The following is a 27,624-nucleotide window of genomic DNA, read 5'->3' as shown; positions in this document are numbered from 1 at the left end:
CTCAAACCAGGACAGGTAGCTTGGAAGTTGGTGAGCTTTTCTGTGGTAACCTATATTTACAGTGCATAATCAAAGTGATTCCGGGGACAGTTTCACATTTGTCCATGAGATTAATTCAGGCTGTGAATCACAGGGATTTAAGCACTTCTGAAGTCCCAGATCTGTTTGTGCAGGTGGAGTCACAGCACACTGTGGACGTGTTTAATTTTGAAACTTGGGTTTCTACATTTGTTGTCCTTCAAAGGTCCAAGAAAGTGGTAGAAAAGCTTCTAAATCTGCTGAAGAAATGACATGTTAAGGAAGCTATTTCTCTTCTGCAGTGCTATGTTTCAGACTGCAGATCTCTGTGGGTGTGCAGGGTCTGTCAGGCAGGGCTCAGGCACTGGTACAGAAGTGTGTCCATAAGGAATGGATGCTGGAAATAAACCAGTGGATTTTACAGGCTGGTAAAACCTTAGAGTCACCTTGTAGTTAACTTCAGGAGACAGAACTCGATCCAGATTTAGGTGGCCCTTTCTGGTAGAAAATGGTGCATGTTCTACCTTGGAAATTTTCTCTGTGAAAGGAGTAAGTATCAGCACTTACTTGTGAGAAAAAAAGCTAATTTAGGCTTGGAAAATCAGTTCTGGCTTTTACTGCAATATATATAGACTGTTGGACAGTCATATAATTTTGTCTTCTCCCATTGGACTCCTTTTCTTTGTTGGGGACAAGAAACTGGGATTAAAGAGTATGAAACCTCTAATACGAAAAAAAAAAGAAGACTTGAATTCCACCTTCCACCTCGAAGTGTAGTAAGGACTCATTCCTGTTAAAATAGTTGATCTGTCTGATGAGCAGAGGATTTTGAGTGGCTTCTTACTATCCTATTGTTTGTAAATGTCTTGGCAGAGGAACCTCTCAGTTCCTCTCTGTTCCTGTGGTGTTGGAGCCTGGTGTGGTCACCCTGGCAGCCAGGCAGAGCATGGCCTGGTGGCTCCAGTTGTCATTCCCGTGCCAGATGAGGATCAGAACTCACAAACCCAACGCTCACCTCTCTCTGTCCCCTCAGTCCCAGATGCAGACCCAAGTCCAACAAGTGGGGATCGTCCCGACGCAGGCGATGGCGACCGGGCCGACGGCGGATCCGGAGAAGCGGAAGCTGATCCAGCAGCAGCTGGTGCTGCTGCTCCATGCTCACAAATGCCAGAGGAGGGAGCAGGCCAACGGGGAGGTGCGGGCCTGTGCCCTGCCCCACTGCAGAACCATGAAAAACGTCCTCAACCACATGACACACTGCCAGGCTGGGAAGGCCTGCCAAGGTGAGAGCGTGGAGCTGCTCGTGGGAGCTGTCCCGTGTGTTTGTCACTAGTGATTCTCTTCTTGCCAGGAAGATCTCTGTACCCAGCACAAATTGGGGCCAGAACTGGTTCTTCAGTGAAACAGCTGCTGCTTTTATCACTGCCTTTGCCCTGTTTCTGTTTCTGATCTCTCTGCAGTTGTCAGTTTAGAAAACAAAATGCAGTATTTGCCCTGTGGAAGTAGGGTAGTACCACCAGAAACTCAAAGGCAAAATTTTCATCTCTTTGTTTATGTAAAAGGGGATGTAATATCCACCATGTCTTTGTCTTCCTAGTTTCCTTCATTTATTAGGCCATTATTTCTGGGTGCCAAAAAGGCTTAGTTGCATTGAGCTGTATTTAGTTACCTGTCCAGTATTGCTTGTGAAGGAGAAAGAATAGAGTTGATCTAAAAAAACCTGAGGTTATTCCAAACCAGCTAACCAAGGAGTGACCTGAGCTCTCTTGCCTGTCCTTGTTACAGTTGCCCATTGTGCATCTTCGAGACAAATCATTTCCCACTGGAAGAACTGTACTCGGCACGACTGTCCTGTGTGCCTTCCCTTGAAAAATGCCAGTGACAAAAGAAACCAACAACGTAAGTGATTGTTTTACTGCTGTCACAGTGGAGCAATACTCCTAAAATAATGTCAATCAACTGGGTAGCGCAGGAATAAACTTTGACAGTGTCCAACGAACTTAACAGCTCTTTAATAATCTTGTATAAGGATGAACATATGGATGAATTCTCCTTCCTGGTCATTGAAAGCAGTTTATTACTTAAATTAGAATGGTATGGTTTGGTTTGGAAGGGACCTTAAATCTTGTCTAGTTCGAAGTGCCCTGCATGGGCAGGGACACCTAAATACACAGTAATTCCAAAGGAAGAGTCTGGGATCAAGCATACATCCGTTTTTAAGGGGTGTTGCAACTTGCAGCTGGTGTTTCACTGTCAGACAGGTTAATAGACACCAGTTATATTGCAGCTTTGGATGTAGGTAGGGTTTTGGGGACCATATAAGATACTTCATTATTTTTCTTCCTGCTAGAAACAACATGAAACAACATACTAGTGATTAAGAAGAATAAAAAATGTTTATTTAAAAAAAATATCACACATAAGTTACATTGGAAGGTTTGCTGTTCATCAGATCCTTTGAAAAGGTGCCAAGGTAGAAGGCTTTATAGCTAAGATGCAGCAGTTGTAGAAGTCTAAGTAATATTACACCTAAGTATATTTATATTAGGATTTAAGAAGTGGAAACTATCTGGAGGACTTGAAAAGCTTGTACATGTGAACTGTGTTGGAAGCATTCTGCTGATTTCCATGTAGGCTGAGACTGCAGTGAAGAACAGTAGTAGACCTGGGAGGATACAGAGGAGCTCTTAGATTAGGTGAGATTAAAGCAGAGGGGAGAGTAGCTGGTAAAACTATTGAGGTCTTGAGCTATTGAGGATTGTAGTTTTAGGAGGGTGTGTTTTCCCTCCAAAACTGAAAAAAATATGAATACAGAGCTGCATGGAGGTAAGGCTTTCGGTTTTGTTTTACCAAACCTCTCCTTGGTGAAGGAGATGTGTCTTGTGTGTTAAAAGCAGTAATTTGTTGCAAGTGATTATTTATGTTTGGCCTTCAAAAAATGTGTTGAAAGCTTTGCTTTTTAATGTGACATGGTCCATTTGTGCATAACATCCTTATTACACAGTTGTTACCAAAGTGCTAACAACATCTAGCACAACAGAATTATTTTTTTTTCAATACAAGCTGCTTTAGAAAAGTAGTTTGCAGTATTTTTGTAATGTCATTCATACAAATTGTCAAAATAGAAGGCACTTAACAAAAATATTTTTGTTACGGGATCAAATAAGACATTGAGTGCAACAGAATATAATGGGTAAGTGTAGAGTTTATCTTCTTGCATGTGTAGGAGGTAAATATGAAAGCTTCTTTTCAATTAATCAATAATCCAGTGTCAGTGACCATGAAAATTTGTGGCTTATTGTGCTAAGGTGCAGGGTTCTTTGTTCTGAATTAGGTTTCTGGACAAGACAGGTGACACCTCACTTGAAGGTAAAAGGTGAATATTTGTTTAGCTACATACAAGTCTACCACTTTTTAGGCTTTCAGAAACGTTTGAATGATTTACATTAATGAAATGATTTACATTAATCTATGCATTTGGAAACACTGTGCCTCATCAGGTGAAAACTAACCCAAGCTAGGTTAGTTTAAGAATTGAAGAAAATGTTGGCTCCTTTAGCAATAAATAACAATAGTATCTGCTGCACTGGGGGCAGAGGAGGATCTGCATGTGTCACAATGTGATGACAAAATTTAGGAAGGGAAAAAGAAATAATCAGCATAGTGACCTTCATTACTTTTGCCTGGCTGTTGTCCTTACAGACTGAGTGACCACACGTGGTCATTTGAGTCCTGGAATCTTCCTTTTTGTGTTCATGCCTGTGTTACCCTTTTTGTTCCAAGTCCTGTTGTATCTGTTGGGGTCTTTCAGGAGGCTCCTTTGAAGTGTGCCATATCTTAAAAAGTTCTGCAGCTCAGCCCTTCTGAAACATGGCAGTATGTCTCCCATCTGCAATGGTTCATTCCCTCTGCCTGCTGCAAAGAAGTTCTGGGTTTTAGGTTGTTGCCCGTTATTTAGGTTATTATTGGTATTATTAGGTTATTATTGTGTCATTCACAATGGAGCATTTTATTATGTAGAATGACGGATAAAATGAGGATGGAAAAGCAGATTTTTATTCACTTCTGAGTTTAGGAAAAAGTATTTTCCCCTTTTTTTCCATTTCCTGTCTAGTGTGGAAATTATTCTTCCCTACACCTGTGGGGTGAGAGATGTTGGTTGGCTGTGGTCATCATATAGGCTAATAAACACCTAAATATTATCATCTAAATTGTTTACCAAAACCTGTGGCAGGCTCAGCCCCTTTCTCACTCTTCAAATTATTTTAGATTATGTCAGCACAACCTGAAACCCATCAGGGCTTTTCATATCTCTGAATAACTTGGGTTTTAGGGTAATTTTGCCCTCAGAGGATTCATCTAGTGACTGCTCAGAATGAAAATCTACCAACAGATCTTCACTATTACCTTTGTGTCCAAGGACACAACATTTCTGCTCAACTCAGGATCTTCATTCTGGAGCCAAATATTTTGATCTAATATGGGATTGATGGGAAAGAGGGAAGTAGAGGAATTAATCATTTCTCCCCCCCTTTAGTCTACTGTCCCAAGCATGAAAATCTTATTTAGCCTTATATTGGAGCCTACACTTATATGCCAGTAATTATGGGTTTATCTTACTGAAATTTTCAGCACTTCTCTTTAGACTGCATGTATTAATTGCTAGGTTCCTTGTCCTGTAGAATCAAAGGCTGTGTTTCTCCACTTGGCATCTCAGATGTTGTTCTGTCCTTTGGCAGGAAAATACAAATACACACCATACAACGATGTGCATGTTCTGTTGGCTCTTGGCATGGTTTGTTTTATTGTTTGTCCTCGTTGGTTTTCAGTTTTCTCTTACCCTTTTCTCTTTTTTTTATAGCCCTTTTAGGATCTCCAGCTGGTGGAATCCAGAATTCCATTGGTTCTGTTGGCACAGGCCAGCAGAATACTCCATCACTAAGTAATCCTAATCCGATTGACCCCAGCTCCATGCAACGAGCCTATGCTGCTCTTGGGCTGCCATATGGCAGCCAGCCTCAGACACAGTTGCAGCCCCAGGTACAAGGCCAACAGCCAGCCCAGCCTCAGGCTCACCAGCAGATGAGGACCATTAATGCATTGGGTAGGTGGAAAAAATACCAAGAAACTTCAATGGTTAAAATAAACATTGAATTTTTCGGAACATTTAGTATTTCACTCGATCCAGAGCACTGACTTCCTGGTCGTGTTGATTAGTAACTTAAAAGTATACTATTTATAAATGCTACCATTCATTTATTTCTGTACTAGAAAGCTTTGACACTACTGCTTTCACCATATAGCAGTACTTTTAGGTTTTTTCTAAAATACATTCCATAGCTAATGCTGAGGTGACTGGACGGAACTGCTGAAGGACTTCGGTTTGTTTAACAAACATTCCACCTGTCCTAGCAGAAAATTCTGATATCAAATGCAATTTTCTTTCTGAAGCATAGTTATTATTGTCTTTTTAACTTACTGAATTAGTCTTAAGAGTTCATGAATTTTACTAGTTTTTGTAAAAAAAAATTATGTTCAGACTAAAAGCAGGTTTTTTTATTATTATTCCATAAATAGCTATATACATGCAGCACAGCTGATATTATTATAAGTACTTATCTGATACACTTTTGTTAGTTAATCAGGTGGGTCAGTACAATGTAGTTTTGTTATGTTATTGTCAAAATTGTAAACTGGATGCTAATTATGTTAATTTTTGTCCCAAAGGAGCCAACCAGATGAACCTTCCCGCAGGAGGAATAACAACAGACCAGCAAGCTAGTCTTATTTCTGAAACTGCTCTTCCAACATCCCTTGGGACAAATAAGTAATGCACATATTTTCATTCTTGCTCAATTAAACATTGATTTACATGCTTACCTCTGTAAATAAAGAGCATGCTTTAAAAGCTGGAGATGATCTATTGCTAAGCTCTGCTTTCCCTTTTCAGTACCACAGCTATCACTTTGTCCCCTTCCAGTGGTCCCAGAATATTTAGCATTTTTAAATGACTTTCCAAGGGAAGAATATTTTGTATTTTAAGTTGTAGTTCTTTATTGTTGATACTGTGTCTTGCAAACTCCTGTGCTTTGCTGCTTAGGGCACTGCAGTTGGCTGGTACCAAAATTTCACTTAAGCAATGTTTGATGTTCCAGTATTATTACTTCAGGCATCAAACACACAACAAAACTCTGCACATTCTTGTACTGTAACAGTCCCTTTTTATTTTAGCCCACTAATGAATGATGGCACAAATTCTGGCAATGTTGGAAACCTCAGCTCAATGCCAACAGCTGCACCTCCTTCTAGCACCGGGGTAAGGAAAGCATGGCATGAACATGTCACTCAGGACCTGCGCAATCATTTAGTGCATAAACTGTGAGTATTCACCAGGACTGCCTGCTTTACTGAATATTGTTACAGAATTGCAATGCAGTAGCTGAAAAGTTGTTGGGAAAAGTTATCAGTAGTGGTTCTCTGGTGCTGGGTCACTGGGGATGAGCTGTTGCTTTTAACCCTCCTGTTAATTCTTCATGCTCATTAAAAATGGGCATGAAATTAGTTTATATTGCCAGTAAATTCACTCTGCTGTAGAAAATATGTATTTAGACTGTTAAACCTTGCATTTTTTCATCACTGAATTTGCTTTAACTATGTGGGGAGTAGGGCAACTTATTTTTTTAAGTAATTCTGTTACGCTCTTATATCTCTGTATGCAGGAGTGTCCAGGTTGACTATTACAAAGCTGTATTGCATTACATTTCTTTTCCTCTGAACACTTTTTCTTCTGTTCTCCTTTCCTGTAGTGTCCAAGCCATCTTCCCCACCCCTGACCCAGCAGCACTGAAGGATCGCCGCATGGAGAACCTGGTGGCTTATGCCAGGAAAGTGGAAGGAGATATGTATGAATCTGCCAACAGTAGGGTATGTTGCTTCAGTCCTACTGTTCAGTGTCTGTTCAAGAAAAGTAGTGTCAAAAATCCTAAAACTGTAACAAAAACCAGAGAATCATTTCAGTGCTCTCTTCATAAGTAATGCTTTCTGTCTGTGACAGTGTTTGTATAGTCCCGAGCCATCTGATCAGTGTCATTCCAAGCTAATTCACCTCCCTCAGTGCTGTGAGAACCAGACAACGTGGTCTCAGCCCTGTCTTCATTTTTCTTAAAAGTGTGATTGATGTGCATGAGGCCTGGAGCACAGCTTGCAGTTCTTGATGTTTCTCTCCCTGAGTTTTTTGTTTCTGGAAGTCTCTAAATAGTGTTTGAAAACTTCCTTAATGTCTCTTCACTGTTGGAGATTTTCTCTAGGACTCAGTCCACTCACGCTGCTTACCTTTTACCTGCACTCTTGGAATTATTTCTCTTCCACTCAGCAGCACCTGAGAGTTCTTTGGCTGAGACACAAAGCTGGTTCACCTTCTCAACATCCCAAGGTGCCTGTTTGCCTGTGTTTGTCCTTCTGCACAGGAAACAAGACAGAATTCCCATTCTAAGTTCATGATTTTTGCTCTGTGCTGAGAGGTGTCAGTTCAAATCTCTGCTACTCAGAGGGAGCAAATCCCTGGTGATTGGCATGCTGAGGATACCATTTCATTATGGCACTGTGGTAATTCTGCTCTTAAAGGAACCACTCCCTGAAAGTTTTCATCAACTAAAGACAATGTTAATACCATCAGCTAGTGAGATCTTACCTGATCAGAATCTAAAGGTCCTTTTTGAAATGTGACCATCTAAAGAGAGTGGTTAGTGGCATTTATGGGATAATTGTTCAGTAAGGTAGTAACACTTAGAGTCTGCCCCCCTCAGACCATCAGCATAACTGTGTTTCTGGAAACATAATTTCTTTTGTCTGTGGATTAGTGGAGGTGCTTATTATGAAAATAACACCTAAAAGTTATTAACACTTAGAAAATAATCACAGGATCCTGTTATTTTTTGTCCAAGCAACAGGGACCCTTTAGTCTTTTTCTTTGTCTAAGAGGACTGCCCTGACAAGGGTGGTCAAGAAGCCAAGTCTCACCTGTATTCTGGAAGCTTTGTTTTTCCTTTTCTTCATTAAAGCAGGGATGAGATTGTCTCAGTGTAACAGAATTCTGCAAAGAAATACTTCTTGTTTAGGCAGGTGTATATATTTAAAAAAGTAACAAAACCAAACCAAACAGTGGCAGCATTCAGGTAGCCTACTAGAGTTTTCTTGCCGACTTATTGACACAGAGTGCTTTTTTTTTTTTTTTTTTCTCTTTTAGGATGAATACTATCATTTATTAGCAGAGAAAATCTATAAGATACAAAAGGAGCTAGAAGAAAAACGGAGGTCACGTCTCCACAAACAAGGGATGTTGGGGAACCAGCCAGCCTTACAGACCCCAGGCCCTCAGCCCCCCGGGATCCCCCAGGTGGCTGCTGCCATGGGCCAGGCACAGCCCGTGAGGCCGCCCAGTGAGTACTTCTCCAGGAGGCATTTCTGCATTTCACTTGGAGCTCCTCACACTCTGTGTCCTTGGGCTCTGCTGCTGATCTGGAGTTTCTGTTTTAGCTTGGTTTTTGCTGACCATTGTTGTGTTGTGTTGCAGATGGGCCAATGTCCATGCCAACCGTGCCTATAAGTCGTATGCAGGTTTCTCAAGGTATTGATGTTTTCCTTTCTAATTGCAGTTTGTGGGTTCAAAATCCTGGTAGGGGGAAAAGCTGATCTGGTTTTCTCTTGGAGGTTTTTTTGGGGGGGGACTATTGGGTCGCCCCTTTTTTTCAGCATCATTCTTTGTTGTAGCTCTGTGACAGGAAGTGCCTCTGTGCAGTTTTGTCTTAAGAACTGACAATATCTGCCAAATTTCTCAGCAGCAATTGGGAATTAATTCAGCTCTTTCAAAAAGAGGAGATTGCAAACAAGAATACTTGGATAATCCTACTTAAAACACTGTAACAGCAGGGGTGGGGAGGATGTTGACATGTTCTCATGAACTAATTAGCCAAAAATACACCTGTAGCTGGAAACTTAGCACATGAATCCTAGAATCTATACAGCTAATGATATCCTCTCTTGGGTTTGGATGCAGAGTAGACCTAAAAAGACCTCTTAGCTTGTTCATAGTACTGATGGCTTAAGATCTCTGATTTAAGCTTCTGTGGACTCATGGGTGGTATTTTTTCTGAAAAATGCAAACCTGTGACTTTTAGGTGCTTCAGCTTCCTTCAAAGGAGTGTATTACTTCCACTTACTTTATTTCATGGTTCAGAGTTGACATTTGTGTTGAAATCTCCCTGAGAAGTTAAATTCTTTTAAAATTCATTCCAATAGGAGAAAAAGTTGATAGCCAGTATAGCTCCATAGGTATTTATTTACACAATTATTCCTGTTAGACAAGTTTAGGGGTTTTCTTGGGGCACTTAAATGTTTTATATAAAAAGCTTGACACCTGTTTAAGGATATTGCAAGCTCTTGTCCTAGTTTGGGGCTGGGAGCTGCCTGCTTATATATATATATATATATATATGCAATATGTACTTTTATCATATTTTCTTAAAGCATTTCAGTGAGGCCTGCATTAGACCTTGCTGTTTCAGAGTAAACACCTGATTCTAAGAAACCACCCTGAAGTATTATTTACAAATAGCACCCTGTCTTTGCAAATCATCCATACTCATCATCTTTTGCGTAATTTTTTTATTCACCAAAAGTTGTGTTTCACCCCAGTTTGTGTCCTTCTGAATACTTCCTGCATCCTGATTTGTCTTTTAAGCCAAGTCATTTGAACAAAGTTAAAAGAAAAAGATGGAGAGTTGGGGCAGTGAAATTTTAATCTTAATAAATGTTAATTTTATAGTAGAGTGTACATAAATTCTGATGACTTGTTCCTAATGACTTGTTTTGGGGGGTGCATTTGCAGGAATGAATCAGTTTAACCCCATGTCCATAGGGAATGTACAGATGCCCCAAGCACCCATGGGACCCCGTGCAGCCTCTCCAATGAACCACCCTGTGCAGATGAACAACATGGGCGCCGTGCCCGCGGTTCGTACCTCTTGTTCCCATGTTCTCAGTTGCCTGACTGCATTGAGCAGAGTTAATGCTGTTCTGAAAAGCCCATGTCACAGTTTAGCACTGTAAATTGCTGGATAATTTCATGGAAACGTACTGAGTCTCTCAGGCTTTTATTGAGGCATTTGTTTTCAATATTTACGTGGTTAAAAATAAAAAAATAAATAAAACAACTTGAGGGGATAGATGCCAGAGATGTAATAACCTCCAACAGTCTGTGAAAGAGTATAATTCTTTCAGAAAGTCTCTTTGCAGTACATGTAGCCTCTTTATTCCTCCATGAAAACATGTTTTTATTCTTTAGAAAAATATATATTTTTGGCTTAACTGGATTATCTCTAAGAACAAAGTGGAGGTTTCACACTCTAAGTAGTGTTTTGAATATTACCTGTTTTAAAATTACTCCCCATGGATATTGTGGAACAAATGCTGAAGTTACATGCATATGTCTGTGTCCATTTGCTTTACTGAAGCCAGTTTTCCTTTTTTTCCTCCTACATTTTGGTCTGCTACACTGAGGGAATTTCCCTTTGTCTTGCTACATTGCACTAAATGGGAATTCTTTCATTTGGGTGTTAATTTTTAGATGGCAATGTCTCCTTCCCGAATGCCTCAGCCTCAGAACATGATGGGAGCTCATTCCAACAACATGATGGGTCAGGCTCCTACCCAGAACCAGTTTCTGCCCCAGAATCAGTTTCCAGCATCCAGTGGGGCTTTGAATGTGAACAATGTGGGCATGGGTCAGGCAACAGCCCAGGCCGGGGTGGCACAGGTAAGATGTATTTTTTAATATTTGTTTTATTTACTCTTAATTATTTTCTTCTAATTTAATTTATGGGTGCTTGTTGGCTTATATATCCATTGTTTAGTGTATTCACACCAACTCTGGGGGATCCTGGGTTACATCTGTATTTTTCAGAAACTCTTGTATAACCAATCTATATAGTTTCTGGTTTAAATTCTAAACATACATGCTGATGAGATTTTTAGGGAAGATTTCACAAGTTTATGAAACATTTACAAGCATGTTGTTTTCTCTGTGGATCTCAGTAGCTAACTTTAAATCAAGAACTACAATGAAACGGTTGCATTATATATTTTAATTGTTTACCTTCTGTACTTCTGAAAAGTGATTTTTTTTTTTTTTTTCTTACAGTAGTAGTCACTGAAGTAGCAGCTGGGCTTATGATGTCAAAATGTATGCTTTTCCACAGAGAGAGGCTTATTTTTTAACACAAGAGTTAAGTAGTTTAGGTTAGCTGGGACCCTCAGAGTTCTGTAGTCCAGCCTCAACCTCAAATGGGAGAGAACTAAGATCAGGTTATGAATGGCTCTGTCAAGTCAAGTTTGGAATGTTTTTAGGGTGAAGCATCTTCAGTTTCCTGGGCCCTGGCTCAGTTCTTTGACCATGTTTGTGGTGAACATGTTTTTCCAAATGCACTTTAATTCAATAAAGCTGTCTAGGTATGCAATATAGAAGCATGTTTTAAATTTGAAACCTCATCTGCAGGAGACTATTGATTGATTTAGGCTTCTAAGAGTAAATCTGAGGTTGTTCTTTTTTTCACTAGTTATCTGATGCAGTCTTTAGTAAAATATAGAAAGTTTAGAGGTTCGTATGAAAGTTTAAAGGTCTGTGCAGATCCAGAATACGTTATTGATGCTGCTCTGAAAAACAGGTCCTTAACTTTCTTAGGCATCTGGAGTAGTCTAATTACAATAAAAATTAAAGAAAAAACCCCACAACAAACAACAAAGCCTCTCAAGTCTTGCCCTATGCAATGAGGCAGGCGTTAGGTGTGTGGAAGTGTCTTCTGGCAGCAGGGATGCTCTGGAGTCCTGGACTCAAATGTGTATTTGCTTGGAACCATGCTGAATGCAAAGTCAGATCTTTGCTCAGCTGATGGCAAGAGTTAGAGATGTTTCTGTCTCTGGGCTTCTGTCTTAGTCTGTGATCGTGAGAGTTCCCTCTCTGTGTCTGTAGCAGTGACATAAAGAGGCTTGTTGGCATATCCAGGTGTAGGAGCAAGGCCTTGGAGAGCTGATGGAAACGACTGGAGAGCTCTGAGCATGGTGGGGTTTTGGCAGCAGTTTTTGTGTGTAGCTCACCCCGTGTTCAGAGCTCCAGTGTTGTGGGAAAGGCTTCAGTGCTGTGCTTCAAGGATAAGTGTGATTCCCAGAGCTGTGGGAGCCCTTTATCTGTAACAGCATCTCTCTCCCTAGCAGGGGCAGGTTCCCAGTGCTGCTCTTCCCAACTCCATGAACATGCTGGGACCGCAGAGCGGGCAGCTGCCGTGTCCCCCAGCGACCCAGCCACCTCTCCACCAGGCCACCCCTCCCGTGTCCACCGCGGCGGGGATGCCGCCCATCCAGCACCCAACGCCGGCCGGCATGACCCCTCCTCAGCCAGCAGCACCCACCCAGCCATCGACACCGGTCTCATCCTCTGGACAAACACCAACACCCACCCCGGGGTCAGTTCCCAACGCGACACAGACACAAAGCACACCGACGGGGCAGACTGCGGCACAGGCCCAGGTCACGCCGCAGCCACAGACCCCGGTCCAGCCCCAGTCTGTGCCGACCCCGCAGCCATCGCAGCAGCAGCAGCCAACATCTGTGCAGGCACAGCCACCTGGCACTCCAGTAAGTACCAGCTGACTGCATTCTTGTGTGGTGGCATTCCACGAGAGTTCTCCCTGTGTGTAGCACCATGTCGTGACTGTGTGGAGCCCGTAGTTGTCAATAGCAGCTTCTACGTTAGACCAAGGCTTCGTTGTAGAGATGTGGGGAAAAAAAATGTGTGCGTTCAGATCTTCTCAGCATTGTTTGAAGGAGGGGGGTGTGTTGAATGACTTCGAACTGCTCCAAGTAAAAGTGGCAGCAGTGTGCAGAAAGATGAGGTGTAACAGGATTAATACCTCTGTTTGGCCGTAATCAGAATTGGTGGCTTTGGATTGTGAAATTTGCGTAATTTTTTTTTCTTTTAAGCTTCAGTCAGGATGAATGCACGTGTCAAGGAATGTACAGTGTTTTACTGGGCAGGTGCTTTCTCTGAAAAGGAAGCCTCTTTGGGGCAGAACTGTTCCTTGGCTTCTCCTCTGTAATGCAGAGTTAAGAAACATGTAATATCAAAACTTGGCTACAGTGAGCTCCTGTATCCATGTTCTGCACTGTTTTAGAATATCATCTCATGTCTTTTTTGTGCTGTTCATTTTTAGCAAAGGAAAATATTTCTATATATGCAGTGTCTTTCTTTTGTACTGTTTTTACAACAGCTATCCCAGGCAGCAGCTAGTATTGATAACAGGGTCCCCACCCCTGCCTCAGTTGCTAGTGCTGATACGAATTCCCAGCAACTAGGACCAGATGCACCAATGCTAGAAAGCAAATCAGAAGTTAAAACTGAAGAAACTGAGCCAGAGACTAGTGAGACACAAGTGGAAGCTAAGACTGAGGTAAATGAGATTCTATACAGCTTAACTGAAAGCAGTGATAGATATAAAAGCACTTAATGATGTGTCTGAATTGGTGAGCTAAGGGGTGAGAGGAGGGTAGTTACTGGAAAGTAACTGTCCTGAGGAAAGCCACGGACGGAGAGTGCTTTGACAATCTCAGAGTAATATTTTGGTGACTCCAGTTTGGGTCGTAGAGGTAACAGTACCTTTCATTGCATCCTTTCTCAAGGTGGAGGAGGATTTACAAGGATCTTCACAAACAAAAGAAGAAACAGATGGAGCAGAACTGAAACAGGAGCCAATGGAAATAGAAGAAAAGAAGCCCGAAATAAAAGTAGATGCTAAAGAAGAAGAGGAGAGCACCAGTAATGGAACCACTTCCCAATCCACGTCGCCATCTCAGCCCCGCAAAAAAAGTATGTGTGTGAAAACTGAGCTTTCCTTGTGTACTTACACTAGCATTTGGTTTTTATGGGTTCAGCTCCTGCTAGGAGGTCTGTTTTGCACGTGTATTCCTGCACATGGAGTTCTAGGAGAGCTGTGCTTTCTGTCATTTGTTTTTGAAAGTAGAATTCCTTTAGCATTCTATGAATCACAGGTGAGGAAAGCCTGTCATTGTGGTCTTGATCCCAGCAGTCCTCTCACAGCTTCCTGTTTATGCCCAGAAGGACCAAGGCAGTGATGGCTGGAGAAATGAAATACATAAGTCTCTCCCTTGTACATCTTGGCCAGTCCTCTTTGAGGGAGCTTGGTGTAGACAAGTGCTCTGATTAGCCAAGAATATCCATTGCTTTGCTTTTCCATCAGAGGCTGCACATGCTGCCTTCAGTTTTAGCTTTCACTTCTCTGTGAATCAGGTGCTTAAACTCCTCTCCTGAATCTGTGTTCCTCCAAGGCTGATCTGCAGCAATAGCCTTGAGCTTTGAAGTCCTATGTTGTTTTCAATGCAGTGTTCATCTGAAAGCTTTCTCCTTAGCAATAGCTGGGTCAGTAATCTCTTAAATTAATCTGAAGTGTTAGCATAGATAGATGTAGGTGTGACTGTATCTATATCCTGTATATTTTTCCAAAAGCAAAATTGGTGGCATTACAGATCATGAATGGACTTAGATAAATGATTGCATGCCTTGGATTAGTAAGAAGTAAATAAGTAAGATTCTAAAAAACAAAAAACAAGCAAGAAGAAATTACTCCATTTTGTAGTGCAGGCTTTGTGGGAGCCTTCAAGATAAGGTTTTTGGACTCAAAGCAGCTGTTCAGAGACCTCTCTCTTTTAGAATCCTGTGTTTTGGGAGGACATTTTCTTTGCTTGGTTTATAGGTTTTGATCAAAGGTAAGTTTTCACCATGCTGCAATTGTCTAGAAAAGGAAAGTGATGGTCCATTTCATTACATTTTTCTTCTTCCTTTGCAAAAGAAGCTGCATATAGCAACATGAGGAGAACATTATGGGTGTGTGCTTTCCAGAATGTAATGAAGGAATCGTGATATTTTAACGTTTGTTCAGCTTGAATCTTGCTCTTGTATATGCCTTGGGTTGCATTTAATTACTAAACACAATCTTTTGGTAATAAAATGCAATGAAACACATTTTCCTGTAGATGTATTTGCAGTTTGTAGCACAGTGGGCCAGCCAAATGAGAGTGCAGAACTAACTGGCAGAGCCTGTTTCGAACAAAATGTGACATAGGGAGTTGCAAAGCTTATTAGCATTTATGAACCAGTTACATTCCCAGTGGAAAGAATAATTTTTGCTTGCTAGAAGGAATGTGCTTGCAAGTAAATTGAGGCGAGTGGTTGAAAGAGGAAGGTTCCTGCAGAATTAGCCCATGGAAGAGCTGCACTATTCTGCTGATTCAGTGTGGGTTATTTCCTATTTCCAATACCTCATTAGTAACTCAGGTTTATCTTAGAAATGTTGCCACTAAGTAACTGTGTAGTATAGTACATGTGCAACGTGGGCAAGTAAAAATGCACATAAAATTTTAAATGTGACATTTTCTCACCAAGTAGTTTGTTCAACTTTAATAGAACATTTATATTAAAATGTTAAATGAAACACAAGGTATTTGAGAGCAAATACTGTGAAGTGTGCTCAAGGATTCTGATATTTTAAAACTACTTATGAGACTCATCTGTAGTTTTTTGTGGGTTATGAAGGTATTGGAAACCTTCTTTCCTGGGTGGCCAGATTCCTGAGGTGCACCCCCAGTAACCTGGGATGATGAACCTAGATTCATGATGCCACTGCTGAGGGGAGTCACAGAATCCCAGACTGGTTTGGGTTGGAAGGGACCTTAAAGCTCATCCATTCAGTTCCAACCCCCTGCATGGGCAAGGACACCTCCCAATAGACCAGGGTGCTCCAAGCCCCATCCAACCTGGCCTGGAACACTGCCAGGTTTGTGGTTGGAAGTGTCATGGAATGTGTGCTGTAAGAGAACTTCACAAGTTGTAGCCTGATGCCTTAGTGTTCAAAAAGATTCCTCTGGACCCTAAAGGGTACAAGGGGTTTATGTTGTGGAGTTGAAATCTCCTCTGTTTGTACCCTCCCTGGCCCCATCCAGGTGTCCTGAGCACCACCAGCCCAGCTGTGCTCACCTCGTGTCACAGGACTGTGACCTGGAAGTGCCATGGGCTGGACAGCAGCCTGAGGGACCACTGCTGAGCTGCTCATCCACTTCATTCACTTGCACCTGGATTTTTGTGCTTCACCTTTTTTTTTTTTTTTTTTGGAGAGTTCAGACACTCCTTCACCAAGCTTTTCTTCCTCATCAAGGTTTTCCCTTCATAAATGGGGAACCAGACCCTTCCAAATTCAGGATTTGGATTTGCTGCTTTTTTTTTTTCCCTGTGAGTCTAGTGTAAGCAAGAAAGGTTTTTTGATTCCTTGCCTCTTCCCTTGCAGTCTTCTCAAAAGAAATAGTGTAATACTCATTTGGGTGGTTCCTATCTCCTCAGACTGCTGTCTTGCTTTGACCTTCAAGATGTTTTACTGGATTCTTCCCTTCTTTGTAAGACATAGTAAAGCAGAACCAGCAAGGGATTGGTTTTGGAGTGGATATTCAGGTGTATTGTCCTTATTATTTTGAAGATGGTTTCATCTTCCTTTACAAATTGTCTTCTTAGTAATCATAAGCAGCTTTTCCTCTGTTTGAAAGAAATACAAATGTAAAAGGTAAAAAAGGCAGCATTATGCTTTTCTCTGGCAGATGATACGTCATAATGATTCTGGCAAAATCCCATTTTCTTTTTACCACCCACACATCCAAGACAAAGTGGGATACCTGAATACCTGCTCCTTACAAAGATCTTCCAGCCACCAGGGAAGAACCAAGGGCATTCAATTGTTGAAAAGGGGAGAGGGGAGAACAGAAACTTTCTTGTAAAATCTCTATCTAGGGAGCTCCTATCATCAAATGTTCTGTTATTAGTCATTCTCCATTGAGGCAGAGCAGTTTTTTAACTACTAAAGGTGAAGGCAGCTTTTTTTTAATGTTTTTGGATGAAAGTCACAAATAAAAGTAACTTGATTTGGATTTTTATTTTTTCAAACTTCAAAATAAAGTAGATCGTAAACTTTATCAGCAAAGATACTTGGCTTTAAGTAACTTAGCAAGAGTTGTGCTGAATCTCTGTAGTTGAAAGATCCTCTGGTTTAGTGGTATGTTTTTGTGGAGGTCAGTACAGGGAAAATTTTAAAAGCAATGTCAAGCAAGTGATCAGAATAGATTGTTAAAAGGTGCTTCTTGACCTTAACATTTCATTAGATGAAAATAATTTAGATTATCAGATTATGAACTACCTGAGCCATAATATAATTGAATTAGTTGTTCATAAAACTTACTGGGTATATGGCAGGTTTCCTTTTGTAGGAAAATGCCTGCATATATGGTACCAATAAATATGGAAGAGAATTGCCATTTTATCAGGACTGAGATTATGGCAACAGCTGAAATGATCATCAAGGTGAATTTGTTGGTGTAAAAATAAGAACTCCTTGGGTCATCTTGTTTTTAATCTGGTGTTCAGTAGTGGCATGAGATCTTGATGTGTCTGGAAGGCACAAGCCCTTGCAGCACCCTTCTGGCACCTTGCTTCATCCTTTGCCATGATTTGGGTGCCTTGGGTGGGACCTTGCCTGCTCTGCATACCCACGAGCAGCAGTCCTCTCTACAGTCAGAGGCAGTGCACTCAAAAGGTCTTAAAATTTTCATCCTAAGTAATAGTTTCCAAGATATGTTGCACCTACAAACTGCTAAAAGATATGGGGAACTTAATGCTTTAAAAAAATTCTTAGTAGTGTCAACTCAATTCTTGGCTTGCTTTGTTTTTGTGTGTATTTTTGGTGAGTGCAGTTGAGATGAAAAGACTTCCTCTCAGAAAAATCAACCAAATGGAAAATGAAGGGGGGAAAAAAACTTTTGAAAAAACTGAGATTTTTAGCTACAAGTCACAAAAAGAAATTTGTACCTTGCCAAAATATCATTTAAGTGACACAAGTAATGATCAGCCTCAAAGAGGGAGGTCACTGTAGTCCTGTTGATTTAAGTGGGCTCAACATAACTCCTCATTGCTCCCTTCTATTTATATTGTTCTTATTTCAACCAGGTAGATAAATATTAGATGCCATCCAGCTTTCCTATTTTTCCCCCCCCCCCTTTTTTTTTTCAGAATAATAGGCATTCTTCCCAATTTAAAGGCTCAGTGCCTGAGGAAATAAATGCAATTACACTGCTGAGATGTTCAGAGAGCTCTCCAAGTTATCATTGTTTTTCAGAAAATGCATTCCCTTTCTTGTCCTTGTCATCCAGTATTGAAAGAAACGTGGATGTTGCCATGCTGCTGTTGCCAAGTGGTTATAATGGTGCATATAAATCTGGAAGTAGTAACACTTTGAAAATAATTAACAGTCTGTCAGACCAGACTATGGCCAGAAAATACCTATGCCAGCTCTCAAGACATCTGGTTATTGTCTGTAGAGCTCCTTCTTCAGCCCTGTCTGCTACAGAGCAAAGATTGATCCATGTTGAAGCAATTTAGTGAATTTCTTTCTGGATAAGTTCTCTCTCTCTTTTTTTTTTTTTTATGTGTGCTCTATAATAGAATCATAGACTCTTTCAGGTTGGAAAAGACCCTTGGGACCATCAAGTCCCAACCATCATCCCTACTCCACAGTTCTCCCCTAAACCATTTGCCCCAACACCACATCTGAACAACCCTTAAACACATCCAGGGTTGGTGACTGAACCAGCTCCCTGGGCAGCCTGTCCCAGTGCCTGAACACTGGTATGGGTTTCATTCTGGGTGGGAATTGTTCTGGGAATATTACCAATATCACCAACTGTCACTTGAGGAGATAGAGGTTGTGCTGTCACCTCTTGATTGTAAGATTTCCTTCTGATCAGCTACACAGATCAGGAAATCCATCTTAAAATTTTTATGTTAACGTAGTTCTTTATTTCTTTTTCTTTTTTTAAGGCCAGTCAAGAGTCTAGGCAACCTGGAAGGAAATTTTCTAACCTTTCTGACTTTCTCCAACAGTTTTCAAACCTGAGGAGCTGCGCCAGGCTCTCATGCCTACCCTGGAAGCTTTGTACAGGCAGGACCCAGAGTCTCTCCCTTTTAGACAGCCTGTGGATCCCCAGCTGCTAGGGATTCCGGTGAGTTGACTGGAAAAAAAAAATACAAAATGTTTGTGTTTTGTCTTTCCACCTACAAACATTTATCTTTTCTCTGCAAGGGATTAAAAATTTTAATTTTTTTGTGTTTGAAGGACTACTTTGACATTGTGAAAAATCCTATGGATCTTTCAACCATTAAACGGAAGTTGGATACTGGGCAGTACCAGGAGCCCTGGCAATATGTGGATGATGTTTGGCTGATGTTTAACAATGCCTGGCTCTACAACCGCAAGACTTCCAGGGTCTATAAGTTTTGCACTAAACTGGCAGAGGTGTTTGAACAAGAAATTGATCCTGTTATGCAATCCCTGGGCTACTGTTGTGGGCGCAAGGTATGTATTCCAGGGCCTGGAGTTGGATTCTTCCAGCAGGCTCAGCTTAATTAATCAGATAAAGCATTAGCTTTGGGTACTCCTTTTAAAAAACTGAAATACTGAATGAAAAGGTGGCTAAAAGTTTGGCTTTATTAAAAGCATGCTAAGAGCAAGAAAAAGGTTAGGTAGCAGCCTTCTTGCTGCTGGTCTATTAGTGTTGTATTTTTCTCCCCCAGAGAACACCTCTTTTGATCATAAGCAATATTAAAATGCTTTGCTTGTTTCCCATGTCTGTTGCAGTGAAGTCAGGAATTAGAGGGTCAGCTGTTTAGTTTATGTAGTTAATAACTGTAATGAAATGGAGAGCTCTGCTAATACATTTACAGTAGCTTGGAAATGTGTGATCAACAGAACACAATTAATGGTGTCAGTAAGTGTCAGGTTTGCCTAACAGGTACTTGATTAACATGAGACTACATTTTAAAACTTCCTTTCTCACCTTTGTTTTGCAGTACGAGTTCTCTCCACAGACCTTGTGCTGCTATGGCAAGCAGCTGTGTACTATCCCTCGTGATGCTGCCTACTACAGTTACCAGAATAGGTAAGTCCCCAGCTGGTTTTGGATTTTTTTTTGTTTTGTTCCTCATTCAAGAAATTACATCCCTTGAGCTCTCTGCACATATGGAGGAGGAGGATTGTTCACTTTTTCTTTCCTTTGTCAGCCAAGTCTGGAAAAAGTTATTTGTCTATCTTTGCATGCTGTCCTTTTGCAGATAATCCTATAGTTCTCTGTACTGTAGCTTGATACACACTGTACTGAAGTACTTGCTGTTAGCTAGGCTGCACCACACACTGCTTAAGTGGAAGTGAAGTTGTCAGTGTTTTCCACAAAATGAGTAGCAGGGCTTGCTGGAGGGAGAAGGGAAGAACAGCCAAAAGGTGCTGAGAAATAATCTTACCTTATTCTGGGACAACTGTAAAAAACAGGCAAGTTGGTTTTCATTAGTGTCAGACTTTGCAAAGTAGAGGGTACAGTGATTGGTTGTGAGATTTACGTTCTCTCTTTCTAGCTTAGTACTTCATTCTTTTTAAATCAGCTTTGAATTAGCATTTAAACTACCCAGACTCCAGGAGAGGCTTCAAAAACAATAGTTTCTATTATTTTTTAATTACTACTAGGATTTAATGTTTGTATGATTATTATTAAACAATTGCTCTATTATTAAATCAACAGTGCTATAATAACGAGGCAAACTTAGAACTTGGCTTTGGTTTTGCTTTCTTAGATGTTTACCCCCCAAAAAAAAGAAAAATCACAAAACAGAAATCAACTAAGCCAAACTTCCTTTGCAGCAAAGCTACAAATTGCAGCCTGCAGGTCTTGCCAGGTTTGAGGTGCTGTTGTCTGACTGAAGCTCCAGAACTGATCTGGACAGCTGGTGCTTGCACTTGGTCTCCCTTGGGTCTGTCCCTGCCTCAGCAGCCGTGCTGGGGGGTGGTCCCTGAGCTGCAGCAGCAGCTGTGGGACATGGAAAAGGTGTCAGTGTCATCCTGGGGTGTGTGTCAGGTCTCAGGTGAGGCAGATAGCATTGACCCCGAGGAGTTTGAGTTCACCAGCTCTCACAAAAGGCTTTATACAGCTGCTGTGACTTCCAAAAACAGTCAGTCCGAAGAGAAATAAAGCAATTAAAATGCATTTAAAGAGAGAGTACTGCAGTACTGGAGGTGGGGGAATAGGTAACTCTTAAATACCAAATCTGAGAATTTAAACTTTTCATATTAAGGCTGGGTTGGCTTGGGCTTGGAGCAGCCTGGTTCTATTGGGAGGTGTCTGCCCATGTTGGGGGGCTGGAACTGGGATCTTCAAGGTTTCCTCCCCCAGCCCAAACCAGTCTGTGAATTTGTGATTGTGCATCCAGGCAGTACTGTATCTGAAAAGAACAGTAAAATTCAAAATTAATTGAAGGGGTAATTTTTATTTCAGTTGTACCTTTCCTGTTCAAGTTAGTATTGAATCATGTTGGTTCCTAAGGAGGACTGATAGGGCAGTGGGTGCCTCTGGACTTGAGGAAGCAATATTTCAATTTCCTACATGTTGTAAATGTGGTAGATTAAACTCAGCATAAGTGGGCTAACAGGGCAGTAGTAAAGGGAGGTGACTCATGTAAGTGTCAGTAGGAAAGTAGCAGAACAGGAGTAGCTGAAGATTTCTGTCCATGCAGCTGTCTTGAGAAAGGGCTGGGGATTTGGGATTTGGGTGGGGAGGGACTGTGAGGGTTTATTTTTCAGGCCAACTAAATTGAGTGGTGAATGGTTTTTTGGGTTAGTTTTTTGAACAAAATACTTCTAAAGATGAATCACCATAGTTTTAAGTGTGCATTTGGACTGCCAGGTAACAGAAAGCCCTTATTCACAACTGCATTGTTCTAAAGCAGTCAAACAGCTGTTTCCAGTAATAATGATCATCAGTTCTTTAAGTTTTTCTTAACAGAATAGCAAATTAGTGAAAATCAAATTCCGGCAGATCTTTAAATGTTCTTGATTTTCTCCATTTATAGAACAAAAAGTCCAGTGTATCCCATCACTAAGTTACAACTAAGAGCAATTTAGGCACCACTGAAAAATGAAATCAAGCTCTACAGTTCAGTGACTAAAAGTTAACTGCTTTGGTATAGAAATGTCTGGCTTCCATAATAAGGCTAAAGTTTAGGTTAAAGTAAATGTTCAGAATTACTTCCATGCATGAATACCCAGTTGAGAAAACTGATGGGTATTTCATATCACCACTAGCATCCAATTCCTAATTTAGAATTTCCTTTGAATGCACTTAATTACAGTTGGAAATCCACCTGATCATGCAGAGATTGAGCATTCTCTGGACTTTGGTATTGAACCATAACATTATTCTTTGATAAGCAGTGAACAGTCACCTGAACAGTCTGCATTTGAAAAGCTTTTCATTTTTGATGTGTTGCAATAAGTACATTCTTTGGATTTTCTGACTGTTAAAACTATTTTATATGCACTCTATGGGTTTTGTTCAGTATTTGTAGTGACTTGCAAGTGAATTACAAGCAAGTCTCTCTTCCTGAGGGTCTGCTTTCATAAGAGTTATAGCTGTTGTTTCACCTTGGTTATTTTATGGACAAATGCTCATGATTTTAGGTGATTCATTTTCACTGTATTTCAATTTTTATTTCCTCATTTTAATATCACAGATGAAGGCTTCACTCTTGCTAGCATTAGGCTTCAGTTCTGCAGCATCTGGAGTCCTGTGCTCCCTGGGGACCCAGGGGTAGCTGAGCAGTGCTGACCCTGCCAGCCCAAGGGCTCAGCCCTGCCAGAGTGAGGTTGCCACAGCCTGAACAGGGAGTGAAATCCCTGTGCTGGTGGAGCTGGTTAGATCTCTGCAGGGCAACTGAAACCCAATACTGACAGCAGCCTTTTTGGTCAATATGACAAGTGCTTTGAAAGACCAAAAATTATTCTGAAAATGGGTCAGAATTAAGCTTTTTTGGGATTGCTTAAATGTAGCAAAGTATTAACAGGAGCCTCAAACATGGATTTTTCTGGCTGCACACTCCTGTGTTTGGGTACTCCTGTGTTTCAGTCCTTCCCAGTCTGATTCTTAAAATGAACAACCTCACTAGGAAGGAAAATAGTTAATAGGTTTTTTTTAATTGAAGAAAGTGGAAAGAAGAATTCTAGGAAAAAAAATAAAAGACACCAACAACGTGTAAAAGGATATAGAATTTTGAACCTGAGCTTAGTGTTTCTTTTTTAAAAGAATTACTTGACTGTACTGTATCATTTCAGGGGTGTGGGGCGAGGGGCAAGTGAAGTCAGTGTAAATGAGATATGCAGTGTCAGCATCCACTTCTAAACCCTCCTGTAATACTGCTCTGTAATAAGGGAAATAAATTTATCATCCTCAATGGTCATAAATTAATGGAATAATTTTTTTTCCTCCTGGCTTTGTTCTGTTGTGTTATCAGCTCAAAAAGCATTGGTTTTCCTTGGAAGGGTCAGGTGTTTAATCCTAGTTGAGCTGAGCCTGGAGAAAGCTCCCTCACAGTTGAACCTGGCAAGCATCGCTCTGGGCCAGCAGCTTGGCCTTGAGCTCCTGTGGCTGCTCTCGAAGTTGCAGCTGCCCTGCTGGTAGGATGATTACGTGGCTGTGTCAGTTTGGGCTTTATTAACTAAAATGAAACACAGCTTTTTCCTCATGGTGGCAGTCCCACAGTAGAGAGGAGGGTTCAGGGTGCTGCTGCACTGGAGTGGTTCTTGGCTAGCAGAGTTAGATCTTGGAGCTGGAGCCAGCTGGCAGAGTTTGCAGAAGTTTGGGGGCTCCTGTAAATGAAGCTGCAGTAACCCAGAGCTGGCTCCAGGCTCCAGGCTTGCCCTGCAGGAACCTCTGCAGACATTGAGCATCAGGGGCTGCTGAGGGACCCCTCCCACTGTGCTCCACAAGGCTTTAGAAAACCTCTGATGGGGACCTGATGGGCAGTGGGTGCTGCAGGAGGAGACTCTGATCCACACCTCTCAAGAAATGCCTGTGAGGGGCTTTTGTTGTCCCCAAAAGCACAGCCTGGGAGATCTGTCAGGTGGATCACAGCAGCTGAAGTGTTTGGACACGAGTTTGAAGGGGAAGCTGCCATATTTATCAATCTCCATCCCTTAAGTTGTTGGTTCATTGTGACATGGAGTCTTGTTTGATGCCTTTATACTTACCCATTCTTACAGTTCTAGTGTTTGAGTACTAAAACTGCTTTTGACTGTGCTGCCATTGCTGCTTATACTCTCTTGCTCTTGATCCTCCATAAAGCTCCTTTATTTTGATGATCCTTTGTGGCCTTCCTGCATTTTACAGCTGTGGCCTCTCTTTGTTGCCTTTGTTCATGTGTGAATTCATATCCTTTCCAAACATTTAGCCTCCCTTTTATTTACTTATTTATTTTCACTTTAATGACCCTGACAACTTTGGTTCCAGTTCATCTGAAACAAACAAAACAAAACCATGAAAAAAACCCACCAAAATCCATGAAACTTTGATTGTATCTTTTTTTCTTTTTTTTTTTCTTTTTTTTTTTTCCCTTTTTTTTTTCAAATGCAGATTGTATTTTCATAGAGTTGTGTTCCAATTTACTCAGCTTGGTTTTTTAAACTGCAGTATTAGTTTTGCTGAGTATAACTTGGATTGGCTCTTGGTCTGGTGACCAAAAATTGTACCTAGCCTCATGTTCAATTTGTAAAGCTGAATTTCACAGATTTAATGTACCCGATAAATATATTGTATGTATGTACAATATTTAATGTTGTTCACATATATACATATATTGTATTTATATAGATAAATGGCTGGAAACTCTGACCCATAATTGCATTTCTGTTAAATGTTTGTCTAGAGTATGGATTTGGTTTCATTTATATGAAATAATACTAGCTGAGCAATTGGTCACATTTAATATTATAATCAAATTACTTCTCAATTTAATATTTTAAAAGATTTTTTCAATATCAAGTGTTCCTGCTTTTGCAGTTTTTCTGACTATCAGTAAATGCTTTCAGCTTACTTTCTCATTACTTAAATCTGTAATGAATGTGTTCTTACAGCTTTTTGACAGGCTGCTTTTTCACACCAAAGGGAACTCCATCGGTTGCAAGCCTGGAATCAAAGAGCAGTTATTTTTTTCCTTAAGTGCAATGCAAATCAAATCCAAATTCTTAAATTTGAAGTCTATACAAACGTAGCACTTGGTAGCTACCTCATTAATCCTCCCCAAATTTTGAATTTGACTCCCGCTGACTTGTTAGCAATGTATAAAATGAGACCGAATGCTAATCTGTGCTTTGCCTTGGCTTTCTGCTCTGTGTTGTCTTGGTGTTTGCGTCTTACCTCTTACGTCTGTGCTGTTTGTTCCCTCCCCTGTTCTCTAATCCTGCCCTCCCCTCCCTCCCTGTTCCTCCTCATTGTCCACACTGACCCATCAATCAACCAACAACAATCCCCCCTTCGTCGTGGTGATCTGCCCTGCTCTGGTTGGTGGCTCCGTGCTTGGGTGGCTGTGTGTTGTGCTGGACCAGTTCACCCAAATATGGCCTTCTTGCTGACAGGTATCACTTCTGTGAGAAGTGTTTCACTGAAATCCAGGGGGAGAATGTCACCCTGGGTGATGACCCTTCCCAGCCTCAAACGTAAGTCGCTTCCTTTCTTCTGCCTTTTTTAAAGGATGGGATGTGTGGTCCTGGTTTGATGTTAAAAACCTACGACCCGTGGGGGTGTCTGTGGGGAAGTGCCTGCTTTCTAAGAGAAGATGTTTGCAGTGACAGATGAGGAGCAGTTGTTGCTCTCTTGGCTCTGTCAGTCTGCCCAGCAGTGGTGCTTGTGCCATGGTACCAGGCATGCACCCTGGTCACAGGGGGGGCAGACTCTAGGCAGTGTGGTTGGAGGGGTGGAATGGAAGCTGTGTCAATAAATGTCACTAATCCATTATCTTTCCAAGTGAAAGACATTGGCTAATGCTGATGTCTCACATTTTGAAGCACAGGTTTTGTTTATGAAGCCAATGGCTTGTCTTTAACCTGGCCAGAAAACCAGATGCTCTGAGACTTGAGGAACACAAGCTGTTTTGGAAGGTGGCTGCTTTACAGATGATAGCTCCCCTTGTTCTGCCTGTTTGAAATTTATCCATATATTTGGGTATCTCTTATTTTGCTTTCAATTTACACAGAAAGTGAAAGGGGAAAAATACTTTCTGCATGTTAAAATAAAACAAACAGAATTGGTTTCTCCGAGTAGAAAATACAAATCTGCTTTCTTCAGACTTGAGGTTTCCTGCAGTTCAGAAAAACATGATGCTATCTCAGCCTCTGATATAAATGTACTACTGAGTTTTCATGTTAACTCTTTGTCTCTAGAACCATCTCTAAGGATCAGTTTGAAAAGAAGAAAAACGATACGCTAGATCCAGAGCCGTAAGTACCAGACTTGGTGTTGTTAAGATTATCTCATTGCTTTCACTCATCCTTCAGCCAGCACTTCAGAAATTAGGCAGAGAATAAAGTATAGTCTTCCTTTTTTCCCCAACTCTGCCCAAACAGGCTGCAGAGTCTCTCTCTAGAGTTCCTAGCACAACACAGAAACTTGATGTCTCCCACTGATACCCAAGAGGAAAATGTGAGCCTGTTTTAATGGCAATTTCTCTATTTGGGTAATTCCTAAGGTGTGTTCTGCAAGGCACTTCACAGTGGGCAGAAAATTGCCCTCCCTGAGTGCCTGTAGGGGTGCACATGGGGGTTCTGTGTTTCCCAAACACGGTTTTCTCCTCACCTGAGTTTTCCTTTTCACCTGAGTGCTTCGCCCACTGAAGGAGGCATCCTCTTTCCCTGTGTCTGTTACTCACGGGAAGTTCAGTAAATTCCAACATTTCTTTAGCAGCACTGTTCTATTTTTCCTGCTGTCCTTAAGTAGCTGAAACAAGACTGTTGCTTTGTTCTTTGGCTATTTGCATTTGAATTTCTTCTCTCATCTTTGCAAATGCTAAATGGAGCTCCTCCCCCAGACTTCTAAAGGTAGACTGCTGAGATGGACCCAAATGCATTTGGCTTCATAACCAACATTGCAGTCTTGACTGGGAAAACCTCTGATGGTTTTCCCATCCAAAAAAAGAATTTGACCTGCTATTTTGACCAAAAAAAAGACTGCAGCAGACCCATGGAGGTGAAGACAAGCTAATACATGTTTTCTTGGCACAGTGATTCCCGAATGACAAGTTTTTACATTTACAGTAAGTTGAGCAACCATTTAGTCAGCTTGTGGTTGTTGCAACAAATGAAAATTAGATCTGTGGAGGTATTGTTGAGCTGAGTTCTGTGAAGCTGGGAAAACTCAGAACTCTGCTTAGAAGAGCACAGAAAAGGAAAAGTTGTGCTTGAAAGCCCATTTTGCATTTTGAAACTAGCACATTTTACAGTTTTTTAAATATGTGTATATGTACATATTACTTGAGATTAATAGGTGTATATCTGAAGCTGTTCTAATGAGGTGGGGTTTTTTTAAGCTGACACGTAAATTGGGCCTGATAAAGTTGAATTAGCTCTTAGCAGAGGA

General features: G+C 41.1%; 1 protein-coding gene across 12 annotated transcripts in view; it reads left to right on the top strand.

Annotated features, from left to right (window-relative positions):
* Positions 1-27,624, top strand: part of CREBBP (CREB binding protein) — an 85,640-nt gene that overhangs the window by 39,830 nt on the left and 18,186 nt on the right. For 3 of the 12 annotated variants that reach the window (XM_071761226.1, XM_071761220.1, XM_071761225.1), the window contains 18 exons: positions 1,052-1,301; positions 1,804-1,917; positions 4,880-5,122; positions 5,746-5,845; positions 6,250-6,396; positions 6,825-6,942; positions 8,264-8,456; positions 8,591-8,644; positions 9,905-10,029; positions 10,643-10,831; positions 12,283-12,705; positions 13,338-13,517; positions 13,747-13,933; positions 19,061-19,179; positions 19,293-19,532; positions 20,027-20,115; positions 25,599-25,709; positions 26,433-26,489. In XM_071761226.1, the coding sequence (XP_071617327.1) occupies positions 1,052-1,301; positions 1,804-1,917; positions 4,880-5,122; positions 5,746-5,845; positions 6,250-6,396; positions 6,825-6,942; positions 8,264-8,456; positions 8,591-8,644; positions 9,905-10,029; positions 10,643-10,831; positions 12,283-12,705; positions 13,338-13,517; positions 13,747-13,933; positions 19,061-19,179; positions 19,293-19,532; positions 20,027-20,115; positions 25,599-25,709; positions 26,433-26,489 (2,939 nt within the window). The remainder of the gene's footprint in view (positions 1-1,051; positions 1,302-1,803; positions 1,918-4,879; positions 5,123-5,745; positions 5,846-6,249; positions 6,397-6,824; positions 6,943-8,263; positions 8,457-8,590; positions 8,645-9,904; positions 10,030-10,642; positions 10,832-12,282; positions 12,706-13,337; positions 13,518-13,746; positions 13,934-19,060; positions 19,180-19,292; positions 19,533-20,026; positions 20,116-25,598; positions 25,710-26,432; positions 26,490-27,624) is intronic. The other 9 variants (XM_071761230.1, XM_071761228.1, XM_071761223.1 and 6 more) reach the window with 8 other exon arrangements.

The sequence above is a fragment of the Heliangelus exortis genome, chromosome 17 (assembly GCF_036169615.1).
Source record: "Heliangelus exortis chromosome 17, bHelExo1.hap1, whole genome shotgun sequence".
Lineage (NCBI taxonomy): Eukaryota > Metazoa > Chordata > Aves > Apodiformes > Trochilidae > Heliangelus > Heliangelus exortis.
This window is presented reverse-complemented; position numbering and strand designations above follow the sequence as displayed.